The sequence below is a fragment of the Pan troglodytes genome, chromosome 1 (genome assembly GCF_028858775.2).
Source record: "Pan troglodytes isolate AG18354 chromosome 1, NHGRI_mPanTro3-v2.0_pri, whole genome shotgun sequence".
Lineage (NCBI taxonomy): Eukaryota > Metazoa > Chordata > Mammalia > Primates > Hominidae > Pan > Pan troglodytes.
The window spans coordinates 12,765,750-12,781,445 of NC_072398.2; the positions used below are offsets into that span (position 1 = coordinate 12,765,750).

Genomic DNA, 15,696 nt, shown 5'->3' on the forward strand with positions numbered 1-15,696 from the left:
TCACTTGAACCCAGGAGGCGGAGATTTCGGTGAGCCAAGATCTCAACACTGCACTCCAGCCTGGTAAACAGAGCAAGACTCTGTCTCAAAAAAAAAGAAAAGAAAAGACAAGTTTGAAAAGTTTGAAAGCTTCCCTAGCGTCTGCTCTGCATGGCAGGGCTTACACACAGTCTCAGCTAAGCCTTCCAGTAACCCTGAGGAAGGCATTAGGCATCCCCTTTTTCACACATTGAGTACCCAAGATCACAGGGTAAGAGGTAAGTGGAAAAGCCAGAACTTGTATCTGGGACTTTCTGGCTTCATAATCTGCCTGTTTTCCAGTATAATCAGGTTCTAGAAGTGCCTCATGGCCAGGTGTGGTGGCTGACATCTGTAGTCCCAGCACTTTGGGAAGCCAAGGTGGGAGGATTGCTTGAGTTCAGGATGTTTGAGAACAGCCTGGGCAACATAGTGAGACCTCATTTCTACTTATTTAAAATAATAAAAAATAAAATAAAAATTTTGAGACAGGGTTTCACTCTCTCACCCAGGCTGGAGTGCAGTGGCTTAATCACAGCTCACTGCAGCCTCCACCTCCTGGGCTCAAGCAATCCTTCCACCTCCTCTTGAGTAGCTAGGACTAAAGACATGTGCTGTCACATCTGGCTAATTTATTTTTATTTTTGTAGAGATGGGGGTCTCACTATGTTACCCAGGCTGGTTTCAAACTCCTGAACCCACCTTGGCTTCCCAAAGTGCTGGGATTACAGGCACAAGCCACCACGCCTGGCCAATAAAATAAAATTTAAAATAGAAGTGGGCTGGGCACAGTGGCTCACATCTGTAATCCCAGTATTTTGGGAGGCCGAGGCGGGCAGATCACCTGAGGTCAGGAGTTTGAGACCAGCCTGACCAATATGGGAAAACCCCGTCTCTATTAAAAATAAAAAAATTAACTGGGCACGGTGATGGATGCCTGTAATCTCAGCTACTCAGGAAGCTGAAGCAGGAGAATCGCTTGAACCCGGGAGGCGGAGGTTGCAGTGAGCCGAGACAGCACCACTGCACTCCAGCCTGGGCAACAAGAGCGAAACTTGGTCTCAAAATAAAATAGAAGTGGTTCATACGCTGACCACCCGACAGACTCTCTTGAGAACGTGAGTGTCTGTGTGTCCCATTTCCCCTTTTTATATGGGCACCAATCATATTGGTTTAGAGCCCACTCTGATGATTTCATTTTGAATTGGTTACCTCTGGAAAGACTCTGTTTCCGAAGAAAGTTACATTCTGAGGTACTAGGAATTCCAACTTCAACATATCTTTTTAGAGGGGCACAATTCAACCCGTAACAGTTCACACTCTGCCCCCTGCCCATCCTTTCCACATGCAGAATCTATTTGCCTCCTCCCGACATCCCCAAAAGCGTTAATCATTCCAGCATCCACTCTAAATCCTAAATCTCATCTACTCTTCTTCAACTCAAAGACTCAAATCCCATCATCTACCAAATCAGAGCCTCTTCAGGAATGCTGGGAAACACGTACTGTATGCAACAGCCTCTCCAGAAAGAATCCTCAGCACATAACCCGAAACAGACACTGGTGGGGCGGCCGAGGACTGCACTGCCGCATTCTGACATCAGATCGCGGTGAATGCTTCCTAGACGGTTTCTCAAAGGAAGTTCAAACATCTCTAAAGATGTCCTTTCAGAGAAAACAAGGAAGTATGTCAGGACTTCCTGGCCTTCCCAAGCACCCTGAGCCAGAAAAGTGCAGTCACTGTGCTTTCTAGTGAAGAATTACAGGCAATTATTTGAATGTGTGATTGCAGGATTAATTTCTTTCTCATTTGTTATTTGTGTGTTGTTTTGTACCATAGCTTTTTTTTTTTATTTGAGACAGTCTTGTTCTGTCGCCCAGGCTGTAGTGCAGCAGTGTGATCTCAGCTCACTGCAACCTCTGCCTCCTGGGTTCAAGTGATTCTCCCACCTCAGCCTCCCATATAGCTGAGATCACAGGTGCCCAGCTAATTTTTGTATTTTTATTAGACATGGGGTTTCGCCATGTTGGCCAGCCTGGTTCTTGAACTCCTGACCTCAGGTGATCCACCTCCCTCGGCCTCCTAAAGTGCTGGGGATTATAGGCGTGAGCCACCGCTCCCGGCCCATAACTTTTCTTTTGACTGCTATTGTCATTATTGGATATAAAAAAGGCTTGGAGGTGGGGTGTGGTGACTCACTCCTATAATCCCAGCACTTTGGGAGGCCAAGGAGGGCAGATTGCTTGAGCTCAGGAGATTACTTGGGCAATATGGCGAGACCCCATCTCTACTAAAAATACAAAAAAAAAAAAAAATAGCCGGGTGTGGTGGTACAAGCCTGTGGCCCCAGCTACTCAGGAGGCTGAGGTGGGAGGACTGCTTGAGCCCAGGAGATGGAAGTTGCAATGAGCCAAGATCGTGTCACTGCACTCCAGCCTGAGTGCAGAGCGAGACAGAAAAAACAAAAGGAAGTTTTTCTGGAGTCCTGAGACATATTCAGGATTCCAGAAGCTCTCAGAGCTGCAGGGGTGCTGCTGCGTGGTGGTGCTGACACTGTTTCATTGAGCTTCCTCTGTCTTTTCAGCACCCCACCCTGACCTCGGCTACTCTGTCAACCTCAGACCCCGCAGCAGGGGCTGAACAAGCTGGGAAAGGTGCAAGGATCACAGAAGTACATCCCTACAGCAACTTCTCTGGAGGGCAGCCGAGCATTAAGTGTGTCAGCCAGGCTACTGATGGGGGATCAAACTGAAGAGGGCAGGGGAGGATGAGGGAAGACAGCAAACAAAGAGATAAAGCTCAGGGAAAATGCTTGGGTAGAGAGAAGGAAACTCACAAAGCAGAGGCGTTGTAAGAAAGGAAGAGAAATGAAGTGAGCATTGGGAAAACCCACGTGGAGGAGAAAGAGAAAGGGCAGAAGGAGCAGAGAAGGGAAAACCACAGATTGCCATCCCTCTCTTTGGTGTATCTGCAGAAAGAATTGGCTGGTCCAGCTTTGCACATATGAGTGCTCCAGGAAGTGGTTTATCCTTTAGTCCTGGGTACTGCCCCCAATGCCACAGGAGGGTAGGTTGCCACCTTGGACCCATTGAAGCCCACAGGAGGGGCAGTGGGAGGTGAATGCCACCACTGGGGCTGTCCTGAGTTGGTGGCCCAGGCCCAGGGTTCCCCCAGGAAACAGCCCTGCGGTGTGGAGTCTCAGAACAAAGGGAGAATGTGCTCTTTTGCAATGCTCTGTGGCCATCGGCACTTGCCTTACTGTAACGAAGCAAGGAATTGTGCCACCTTTGACCCAGACCTTCAAAACCCGGTTGTTTGTTTCTGTCTGTAAAATCTATCTGTATGAACAATCATGAACAAACAGATTTTACAAACATTTGACAGACAAATCTGGCTCCTCCATTGTGAGACTGTTTCTCAGTGGGAGAGACACAGGGTGATAGCTACACTATAACCACCATCATTGTTTTCCTTCCATGTGACTGTGACAGTCTTGTGAATTTTCTCAATGTAAAAAGTCACTTAAAATTAACTCATGGCCAGGGTGTGGCCAGGGCGTGGTGGCTCACGCCTGTAATCCCAGCACTTTGGGAAGCTGAAGCAGTCAGGTCACTTGAGGTCAGGGGTTCCAGGCCAGCCTGGCCAACATGGTGAAACCCCGTCTCTACTAAAAAAGAAATACAAAAATTAGCCAGGTGTGGTGGCACACCCCTGTAATCCGAGTTACTTGGGAGGCTAAGGCAGGAGAATTGCTTGAACCCAGGAGGTGGAGGTCACAGTGAGCCAAGATCGCATCATTGCACTCCAGCCTGGGCAACAGAGTGAGACTCTGTCTCAAAAAAATTAATAAATAAATAAATACAATTAACTCATAATATACTATAATCATATACATACTTTTGTTATATGCACGTGGGTATACAAACATCTTACTTTAACTTTACAAAGAAAACTTAGTTAATACGGCTAACTCGATGAGTAAGTTCCTAAAACGCCAATATGGGAAGAGCTTTTTTTTCCCCCCAACTCTTTAAAGGGCCTGTGGTTAAATTTTATAACCTTCCTTCATTCACTGAGGCGGTATTTGCCCAGGGCTTACTATGTGCGGAGTACTATGCTGAGTGTTAGGGAGAGCTACCACACGGACATGACCTCTGTCCACGAGTTTATTTCCTACTGGAAATAGGCATGGTGGCCAAATAATCACAGCTAGAAATTGTGACAGGTGCCAGAAAGGAAAGGTACAGGGTTTGCTGAGCATGTATAACATCGGGCTGGATCCCGGTGACCTATGAGCTGAAATCTGGAGGTTAAGTAGAAGGAAACGGGTGGGTGGAGGATGGGGTGAGGGCTGGAATGCAGGGGGCCTTCCAGGCCGCAGGAACAAAGTTTGCAAAGGCCAGGAGGCACGAGGGTGCAAGAGGCTTCAAGGAAATGAAAGGAGGCAGCACGGCTGCGTGCAGAGAGCAGGGGTCAAGCTAGGTGTCAGGTGAGGCAAGTGAAGGAATAGGTAGGGATTGATTGCACAGAGTGTGTAAGCCTCAAGGACTGAGGATGTGTGTTGGAAAGCCAGCACCGGATTCAAAGCCAGCACAGACAAATGGCAGAATCCGATTTGTTTTTAAAAGACGACTGGCTGGGCACAGTGGTTCACACCAGTAATCCCAGCACTCTGGGAGGCCGAGGTGGGTGGATCACTTGAGGTCAGGAGTTCGAGACCAGCCTAAAAATACAAAAAATTAGCCAGGTGTGGTAGTGTGCACCTGTAATACCAGTTACTTGGGAGGCTGAGACAGGAGAATCTCTTGAACCCTGGAGGCGGAGGTTGCAGTGAGTGGGGATCACGCCACTGCACTCCAGCCTGGGTGACAGAGTGAGACTCCATCTTGAAAAATAATAATAATAAAAATAAAATAAAAGATGGCCCTGGCAACCTTTTGCAGAATAGGTTACCAGAAGGCAAGAGTGGGTGTGAAAACCTACGTTGGAATGGTGTGAGAACACCAGACGGGAGAAGAGTGTGGGAAATCAGGCGAGAGAGTATGGTCACTTGGTCTGGGGTAAAGCGAGCTCAAGATATGGGCACCATCTATGGTTTCATTACAGAAATAGAAGTAAGGGGGTGTCTCCTGTGGGTTGCAGAAACGAAACAATATGTTAAGAAGGGGAAATTGGGGTGTGTGTGTGCCCCTGTGTTTAAATGGAGGAGCGCTCATTTTATAGACAGAATAGAGTCCCAGAGCGGGAATGGACATTTGGATCGTCTTTCAGATGGTCAAGTATGTTCTTCAGCATCCTCTGCCAACTGGTGGGGAGCCCTCACCCTTAGGAGGCCTCCTTTCTCTTTGTAGGAAGCCCAAATCCATCTCTCTCTAAAGTTTTCACCGACAGGTTTGGGTTCTACCTCTTGAAGTCAAAGGGACAGATTCTTTCCACATGACGCCCTCTTATCATCGTATCCTCTGTCCTCTCACTCCTCCACATGTTCTGGGATTTCGAAATCCCTTTGTTCCATGTTGCCCATTTGTTCCAGGTTGTGCACATCCATTCTGGCTGGGCTGGGCAGACTAAGAACACCATCTTGGGAAATCTGGAACCTGTAGCTTTTTATTTATTTATTTATTTATTTTCAGATACAGGTTTTTGCTCTGTCACCCAGGCTGGAGTGCAGTGGCTTACTGCAGCCTCGACCTCCTGGACTCAAGCAATCCTCCTGCCTCAGCCTCCCGAGTAGCTGGGACTATAGGTATGCACTGCCACATTTGGCTAATTTTTCTATTTTTTGTAGAGTCAGGGTCTCACTATGTTGCCAAGGCTGATCTCAAACTCCTGGCCTGAAGCAATCCTCTTGCCTCAGCCTCCCAAAGTGCTGGCATTACAGGCCTGAGCCACTGCACCCAGCCACTGAGCTTTTTATACACTGTGGTCACTGCTGAGCTGTTTCCCAGCCCCCATCTTGCCTGGTACTGTCGATTTAGGGGAGCCCAAGTAGATTTTACATTTTATCTCCATGCAGTGTACCTCTCTCAAGATCTTTTTGAATTCCCCCACCCCCCACCCCTGCAATCATCATTTAATGAGATCTGAGGCCACTAGTAGTAAAATCCAGCCTAAAACACCCCTTGGCACCTTGTCAATTCAGTTCTCAGAAAAGGAGGTGGATGCTAGGGTAGGAGTGGAGTGGGATGGGGCAGTAGGAGGGTTTCTCCCTTTGTTTCCCCTTCTGTTTTTTCAAACAATAGGTATGGGGATGGGGAAGAATATCTAGACAATGTATTTATTTTCCGCATCCAATTGATAAAATGTTTACCAATCCCCACTTAAAAAAAAAAAAGGTAGATCTTTCTTTGAAGTTTCCAAGAAACGCCCCCAAACCCAGCCATCACAATGCCAACTTAGTTGTTGGGTGTAGTCTTCTGACCACCTGCAGACACACTGTCTCCTTTTGACTGCTGAAGCCACAATTTAAGGATGGAACATTCAAACTCGGCCCCTGCCCAAGCTCAAGAAATGAAATAGGAAACGCGTTTATCTAAACGGTTATATCAGGTTCTGTGTAACTCTCTTCAGTGTTTCCAACCTCAACAAAACCAAGTAAAGCCCCAGTGTACTCTGAGGGATAGATCATTCATTCGTGTGTTCAAGAAACACCCACGGAGGTCACCGTCTAGGTTATAGGACAGCGGAGAGAGAGAACTCCAGGAAAGCGAGGTCTGGGACGGATTTTAGATTCACGTGAGAGAATAGAGAAAAATCTCCACTCCGACCTCGGGTACCAACACACAATATTTTAAAATAAAGACAGAACTAGAGGCCATTCTAATCACAGATGGGATCCCACAGGTGGGATCCGCCTCTCGATTCTGCGGATACTACCTGATGAAATAGCTCCGAGGGCCAATGTTTAGACAGACAAAACCATTTCATCAAAGTGCAATGGGAGAGAGGAAGAGGAGTAATGAGAAGGCATGTGAGCGGAGAGAAAGAAAAAGCCCGGGAGGCGAAAACGAAATCCACCCCCTTGCGCCCATTTCTGCCAGAGGTTTGCAGGACGTGTCTCAACCTGGCATCCCGAGTCCAGAACAAAAGCCACGGGGGCTGCGGCATGGGCAGGGGGAAGGCGCGCGGTGGGTGACGCGGGGCAGGGGCCCTGGCGAGCGCGGGAGGGGCGGTCAGCAGCCGCTCGCGGGGCTGGACTGGGAGCCCCGTGCGACTCCGGGTCTGGCGCCTGGGTCGGGGGTAGTTCCCGGGCCTCCCTCGGGGGTCGCCGAGGCCCGGCCTCGATAGCCCTGCGGCTGCTGCGAGCGCCTCCCGAGCTCCCGCCCCGCGGTGCCCGCTCCAGGAGCGGGCGCGGCGCTGTGTCCCTTTACCTGCGCGCAGAGGGTCGTCCGGTGAAGCCATGGGGGCGGGTTAGGGGCAAACGAGCGTCCGAGCGGGACTGGCAGGCCTCCGGGGCGCGGGAGGACCGTGGGACCACGGGGATGAAAAGTCCTGCGGTTCCGACGCGCCTGGAGCAAACCGTGGCTCTGCGCGCCCCTGCCCTCCTCCGCCTTCCCCTCCCTTCTTCTTCTCCTCCTTCGCTTCTTCCACGAGCTCACTTCCTGCTTTGGCAATTAGCAAAGCCCCTTCGCTGCGCGTCCCTCGGTACCTCCCTCCAGAGGCGCGGGGCGGGAGCCGGGGTGCCGCGACCCGGGGCTGGGACGCAAGGCGGGGCCCCGAGTGTCCCGGGCGTCCCCAGCGCCCAGAGCGCGCGTCCTGCCCGGTACCCACGTCCCCCCTGGGCGGGTCCTAGCGGGGGGCTGACACGACTGCCGCCCGGGACAGACTGCGAGCGAAGGACTGGCCTTAAGAAACGGCTGCAGTCGCGGGTCGCTTTCCTGGCTCCCTACTCACGCCCTCAGCTGAGACACCAGAACTCCCCTTACACAGGCCTGGGCTGAGATGCCCGCCGGCGATCTGATATTTAGACAAATTTCCTGATCTTTAAGCAGGCTCTGCCGCTGCATGATGGCACACGCTGGTACTTTCTATTTTGATTTTCCTTTGGCATTAGTTACTACATGACCTCCAGGGTGAGTGCTGCAGAACAGCTTCTCTAGAAAAAACAGCTTCGGGTTCTCTCAGAAAAGATGGCTTCAAATATTTAAAATATTACGTTTAAGTGGGGTTTTATACCCATTACTTAAGTGAGAACACGTTGGAATTGGTTATGAAGAATATATTTAAGATTGCTACATTTTAACTAAAGCTATCATCCATCATAAGTCTATTATAGGAAGGCGACAGGCATTTTAAATTAAATAGGAATCTTTGAAGAGCTCTAAATAATCTTTCTCTGCCTTCACACATAAGAACAGAAAGATAAAAGTCGGGTCGAAAAAGATAATAATAGTATTTAGTGTATAATATATCCAAGAATTATCGTAAATAAGCAACCTCTGGCTAAAAACTCAGCTCTGAGAAATCCAGGAAGACAGCAAATGCCTACATACCCTCTTGGTGACCAGGAGCTTTAGTGCCTCTCCCCATCTGTTTAGTCGTCCTGAGGCCCATGGCGATGTTGAGTTTGGCTTCTTAATTCTCTGGAGTTTGCCATGGAAGAAGCAACAGATTGCGAGAAGATGCTCGCTGGTTGTCTGGCCAGAGTCAAACCTTCTAGATGAAAGCTCTCTGGGGAATTTGTAGGTGGGAGGATAAACTTCCTCTTGGTCTGCCTTCGGATAGGAAGGGAAATTTTTTTTAAGGGTATTTTATCTTAGAATCAATTTGGAGGTTTGGTTTGTGGTTCTTTCTGTACTTCTCAGGGAGATGGAATTATTCTGACGCTGGCCGTCAGGAAACACTAGTTGAGTGAGCTTGTTAGCAGCCCAACCTCAAGCATTGCTCTAAAGCTGGTTTGCTTTTTGAAACTCTGAAATGTAATTCATGTTTTTATCATTCCCATTCTGCATTATATCAAATAGAAGATGGTGGTATATTTTAAGGGTTTTTTTTTTTTTTAAGGAAGATTGACTAGTTACGTAGTTATTACTCCCTTTCATTTTCATTTCCTCGTGCCTCCTTTCCTATGAATTGCAACGATCCCCATCATTACCTTTATTTTTCCCATGTGCTTTGCGAACTATAAAGTATGACGCAAATGGGTGCTATTGTTGTTTTGCACTTTACAAAAAAAGTAATTTAAAAATGATTCGCATTCACCAGAGTTCCCATACAATCAATTTGCTGTCACAATGTCCTTCAACTTTTATTTCTTTTGCTGTCCAAGAGTGTTTTAAACCACTATTGAAAATAGACATTTTTGGGCTGGGTGCAGTGGCTCACACCTGTAACCCCAGCACTTTGGGAGCCCAAGGCAGGTGGATTATTTGAGGTCAGGAGTTCGAGGCCAGCCTGGCCAATGTGATGAAACCCCGCCGCTACTAAAAATACAAAAAACTTAGCTGGATTGGTGGCATATGCCTGTACTCCCAGCCACTCAGGAAGCTGAGGCAAAAGAATCGCTTGAACCCAGGAGGTGGAGGTTGCAGTGAGCTGAGATTGCACCACGGCACTCCAGCCTGGGCGACAGAGTGAGACTCTGTCTCAAAAAAAAAAAAAAAAGAAAGAAAGAAAGAAAAGAAAATGGACATTTTTAACATTTCCCGATAGTACCCAAACACTCGATCTCAGAGTCATGTGAAAAATTTCATATTTCCATAACTTCACTGCTCTTTGAGTGACCTCCAATTTTCCTTTTCCAATAAATGGAGATAGTGCATTTGGTAATCATGGAGTCAAATATGCTGGATTTCGCTGATGGACCTGTCACTCTAAGGTTGTGTTACATTAAGTAAGAAACCAAAACTGAGTCTGCAAGTGTCTGCAGGATTGTGAGAATTCACTGAAATAATGTTTATGTGAAAATACTGGCTGGGCATGGTGGCTCACACATGCAATTTCAGCACTTTCGGAGGCCAAGGTGGCAGGATTGCTTGAGGCAAGGAGTTCAAGACCAGCCTATGCAACATTTTGAGACCCAGTCTCTACAAAATAATTTAAATATTAGCTGGATCCTAGCACTTTGGGAGGCCAAGGTGGGTGGATCGCTTGAAGTCAGAAGTTCGAGATCAGACTGCCCAACATGGTGAAACCCCGTCTCTACTTTAAATACAAAAATTAGCTGGGCGTGGTGACAGGCACCTGTAATCCCAGCTACTTGGGAGGCTGAGGCAGGAGAATCACTTGAATCCAGGAGGTGGAGGATCAGTGAGCTGAGATCATGCCACTGCACTCCAGCCTGGGTGACAGAGTGAGACTCCATCTCAAAATAAATAAATAAATAAATAAATACAAATACAAATACAAAAATTAGCCAGGTGTGGTGGCAGGCACCCAACTACTTGGGAGGCTGAGGCAGGAGAATCGCTTAAACCTGGGAGGCAGAGCTGCAGTGAGCTGAGATTGTGCCACTGCACTCCAGCCTGGGTGATGGAGCAAGACTCTGCCAAAAAAAAAAAAAAAAATTAGCTGAGCATGGTGGTACATGCCTGTAGTCCCTGCTACTCTCGGAGGGTGAAGCACGAGGGTCACTTGAGCCAAGGAGTTACAGACCTCAGGGAGCTATGATCAGACCACACCACTGGGTGACAGAATGAGACCCTGTCTCCAGGCAAGCAAACAAACCAACCTAAACTAAGGCCTGTCATATAGTAGGTGCAAATAAACCAGCTACTTTCCTACCTTCATTCTTTCCTTGGAATTTAGTTTTTTGAGAGAAGCTCCTATTGCCTTAGTTATAAGAAGTCAACCAATATTTATTACAGTGTTTGTACACAGCATGGAGCAATGGATTGATTGGTTTCATTCATTAATGCAATTTTAAAAATCTCACCCCCTCCCCATGAACGAAACAAAATTCCAAGCCCTGGGGAAATCCAAATGAGAAGTCCCTGACTGTTAGGAGTTTGTGGTCAAAAGAGATTTGCAAATACTGTTTTGCTATAGAACTGGAGAAATGAAAGTTTAAACCAGGAAAGATGTGTGTGTGGAAGGAGGCACTGAAGATGTATGGAAGCAAAGTGGCTTGGTCATGACCATCTCGGATTGACAGGGAAAGTTTCAGGCAAATTCCGAGGCTTTAACTCATGGGCACAAGGCTGCAGCCGTAAGTGTGGAAAGGACTGTTGGTCTCATGTCTTTTCACAAACAGATGACAATGATCAGAAATGTGCTGTTTTAAATGGGGGAAACAACAACTCAAAATATATTTTGTTTGATTCATCATAGAATGCATGTTTTTGCTTATTTTATGCCATTTGAGGTAAGTGTTACAGTGAAATTTCTGCAATCTAAAAAGTTACATTATTGAACCACATGCATCTTACTTCAAAGGATATGTACATTCCATACAGATAAAACCCAGCAAACTGGGCTGCTCAAGTGGGACTGATCTACAGAAAAGTGGCTAGAACCACGATGGTAAAATATAAATTTAGGAACATAAGAGACCCTATGCCTCAGAATGTGCCAGTTCCTACAGTTGAATTTGCTTGATATACCCTTAGTGAATCATATGTGATGGAAGATGCCCCAACAAGAGTTACTAAGTTTCCATGTCTCTGCATTTTTGGAACAGACTGTTGTTAAATTTTGCCCAGAGTGCTTTAAGGCAGTTGTACTAACTTCTGGTAATAGTGTCCAAGTTTTCTTCTTGAGAATCACTGTTCCCATCCTCAATCCAAGCAATTAGGTGGTGGCGACATCGCCCCTGACTCCTGAGTTCAGGGGCTGGAATATGACTCAATTACAGCCTTTCAGGGCATTGCTACAGTGAGCCACTGAGTGGAGGAGGTGCGTGGGATCTTTACAGGGACAGGGGGACTGGTCTTAAAATAATTAGCCCAAGCTGGGCGTGGTGGCAGGCACCTGTACTCTCAGCTACTTAGGAGGCTGAGGTGGGAGAATCACTTAAACCCAGGAGGGGGAGGTTGCAGTGAGTTGAGATCACACCATTGTACTCCAGCCTGGCGACAGAGTGAGCCTCCATCTCAAAAAATAATAATAATAATAACAACTAACCCAAGAGCACACAGGTGGTATGTGGTAGAAGGAAGGAGCAGGAGTGAAACATTTAGGAGGCTCTAGACTACTGACCTTCTTGAATGCCAGACAAAAGCATCTGAAACTAGTTTTTAGACAACAGGAAGCCAGGAAGCTAGTTTTTGAAAAGTGGCATGAGAAAATTGGTGTTTTGGAAGATTAATCCAGCAGCTGTGTGTAGGATGGAACAGAGCTAGGAGAGAATGCAGGGAGAGACCCTTTAATCCTTTTGATACACTGTAATTTATTAGAGTTGAATTTACATCCTCATCCAAATGCAGGAGAAACATATCAGAATTTTTTTTCCATACGTTATTGGGGTACAGGTGGTATTTGGTTAATGAGTAAGTTCTTTTTTTTTTTTTTGAGACGGAGTCTTGCTCTGTACCCCAGGCTGGAGTGCAGTGGCTGGATCTCAGCTCACTGCAAGCTCCGCCTACCAGGTTCACGCCATTCTCCTGCCTCAGCCTCCTGTAGCTGGGATTACAGGCGCCCGCCGCCACGCCCAGCTAATTTTTTGTATTTTTAGTAGAGATGGGGTTTCACCGTGTTAGCCAGGATGGTCTTGATCTCCTGACCTCGTGATCCGCCCGCCTCGGCCTCCCAAAGTGCTGGGATTACAGGCATGAGCCACCACGCCCAGCCATGAGTAAGTTCTTTAGCGGTGGTTTGTGAGATTTTGGTGCACCCATCACCCGAGGAGAATACAGTGCACCATATTGGTAGTCTTTTATCCCTTGCCCCCTCCCACTCTTCCCTCAAGTCCCCAAAGTTCACTGTATCATTCTTATGCCTTTGCGTCCTCATAGCTTAGCTCCTACACATCAGTGAGAACACATGATGTTTGGTTTTCCATTCCTATCAGAAAATATTAAATCTTCTTTTGCTACCTTCTTGTTTTTGAGACAGGGTCTTGCTCTGTCTCTGAGGCTGGAGTGCAAAGTGTAGTGGCATGATCACAGCTCACTGCAGCATCGTCGTCCTGAGGTTCAAGCAGTCCTGCCACCTCAGCCTCTTGAGTGTCTGGGACTACAGATGTACCCCACCACGCCTGGCCAATTTTTTTATTTTTATTTTTTGTAGAGACAGGAGTCTCACTACATTACCTAGGCAGGTCTCGAACTCCTGGGCTCAGGGGATCCACCTGCCTTGGCCTCTAAAGTACTGGGATTACATGTGTGGGCCACCATGCCTAGTCTTGTTACCTTCTTAAGCATTCATTATTATACAGGAGTCAATTGCCTTGTAGATTTTGCATACATACATAAAGTTATCTGGAAAGTTTTATTCCAAAATGTCAACAGAGGGACAGAAGCTTAAGTAAAATATTACCTTTGTGCTGATTTGATTTCTGTTTGTCAGAGGCACAGCATTCCAGTGCGTGTATTTAAGCATGAATCTTAAGTTCCTCTCTTCACTTATGCAATACCCTTCCTCACACAGGAGATTAAATCTCTCTTGTCTACTTGTAGTTTACTTTGAATTGTTTACTCACTAGAAGCATGAGCAATGTTTGGTTTCCCACAAACAGAATGGCAAAGTGTGGGTGATTCTTAGTATGGTGTATTGCTAAACACACTTAGAATGCCCTGGGTGGGGAGTGGTAGGTGGAGAGCAGAGAGGAGGGACAGCATGGGGTGAAAAAGTGTGGCTGTGCAGAGGGCACTTTTATTCTACATATCCTCCTGCAGCCTCGGGATCCTCACTCACAACCTTGCAGGTGTTCCTGGTGCCTTGATCATGGGTGCTCCCACACCCAGCACCATTTCCAGCTGCTTTTTTAGTGAATGCCTTCATACATAGCAATTTATTTCTTGCTTCAGATTTTGAGATAAAATCTGTTCCAAAAGATGAACTTCATATATTAAAACCTGAAAACCAAGTAATGAAATTCAGCTAGAGAAGTTTTTTTGAGGGATGTTTGCTTTGGTTATTGCTGTTGCAAGAAAAGGACAAATGGAAAAACAATCTAGTGTTATCAGTGACCATAGCTAGCGTTCAGTAGCTTTCTACTCCCAGAATGGAGAACACAGGCTCAGGCTGGTAACTCAGGAATCTACAAAATGATCAATCACTTTAAAAATTCATTTAACAAATTGTCATTTAGAACTTATTCTGAGCTAAGACAAGAAGGTGGACTTGGATCCAAGTGAGTCACCTGAGAAACTATTAGAACTAATAAGTGAATATAGCTTGGTGGGGAGTTATCAAACACCAAGAGCTTTCTTATATGACAACAATACCCAACTGGGTGCGGGGGAAGGTCCCATTTAAATCAACAAGTAAAACTATAAAGTAACTAGAAATAAATTCAATAAAACTGTGTGAGAGCATTATTGCAAATACTACACAGCTTTAGTGAAAAACATAAAAAGAAATCTGACTAAATAGCAAGCTATACCATGTTAATGGATAAAATGTCTCAATATTGTAAAGATAGTCATGATTCCTTAATTAATCTACAGATTCAATGCTAACTCAACCAAATTAACAAGACTTTCTTGGAACATAAAACTGATTGCAAAATTCATATGGGAGAGTAAATTCAAGATCACTTTGAGAAAGAATAACAAGGATTTGTCTTACAATATAGCAAGATATGATAAAACAACAGTAGTTAAAACACTGAATATTGGTACAAGAAAAGTGAAAAAAAGATTAATGGAACAGAGCAAAAATGTAAGACACAGACTCATGTATGTGTTTGGAATATGATAAATGATAGACACATTTAAATGGTCAAAAGACAGTTCAAATGGTGTTGGGAGGATACACACACACACACACACACACATACACAATGCAATTTATATTTCTGTCTCACCCTATACACAAAAGTAAGCTTTGGATAGATTAAAGATCTAATTGTAAAACATTAACTTTCAAATTATTAAGAGAGAATACAAGAGAATCTCTTAACAATTTGGTAAAAGGAAGAGCTTTCTTTTTTTTTTGAGATGGAGTTTCGCTCTTGTCGCCCAAGCTGGAGTGCAATGGCACAATCTCAGCTCACTGAAACCTCCGTCTCCTGGGCTCAAGTAATTCTCCTGCCTCAGCCTCCCAAGTAGCTGGGATTACAGGCACCTGTCACCACACCCAACTAATTTTTGTATTTTTAGTAGAGACGGGGTTTCAGCATGTTGGCCAGGCTGGTCTGGAACCCTTTACCTCAGATGATCTGCCCACCTCAGCCTCCCAAAGTGCTGGGATTACAGGCGTGAGCCACTATGCCCAGCCTGGAAGAGCATTTTTTTTTTTTTTTTTTTTTTTTGAGATGGAGTCTCGCTCTGTCGCCCAGGCTGGAGTGCAGTGGTGCAATCTCAGCTCACTGCAAGCTCCACCTCCCGGCTTCATGCCATTCTCCTGCCTCAGCCTCCCGAGTAGCTGGGACTACAGGCACCCACCACCACGCCTGGCTAATTTTTTTGGATTCTTGGTACAGACGGGGTTTCACCGTGTTGGCCAGGATGGTCTTGATCTCCTGACCTTGTGATCTGCCCACCTCGGCCTCCCAAAGTGCTGGGATTACAGGCGTGAGCTACCGCGCCCGGCCAGGAAGAGCTTTCTTAAGGCAAAAAAAAAAAAAAAAAAAAAAAA

General features: G+C 46.3%; 1 protein-coding gene across 5 annotated transcripts in view; it reads right to left on the reverse strand.

Moving 5' to 3' along the window:
• EDARADD (EDAR associated death domain) overlaps nt 1–15,696 on the reverse strand; it is a 137,560-nt gene that overhangs the window by 85,019 nt on the left and 36,845 nt on the right. The window contains exon 1 of one of the 5 annotated variants that reach the window (XM_016941437.4): nt 8,511–8,730. The exons of 3 other annotated variants lie outside the window; for them this stretch is intronic. In XM_016941437.4, coding sequence (XP_016796926.1) covers nt 8,511–8,571 — 61 coding nt within the window. In that variant the 5' untranslated portion in view covers nt 8,572–8,730. Of the gene's footprint in view, nt 1–7,388; nt 7,695–8,510; nt 8,731–15,696 lie in introns of those variants that run through there. One more of the 5 variants, XM_016941438.4, reaches the window with a different exon arrangement.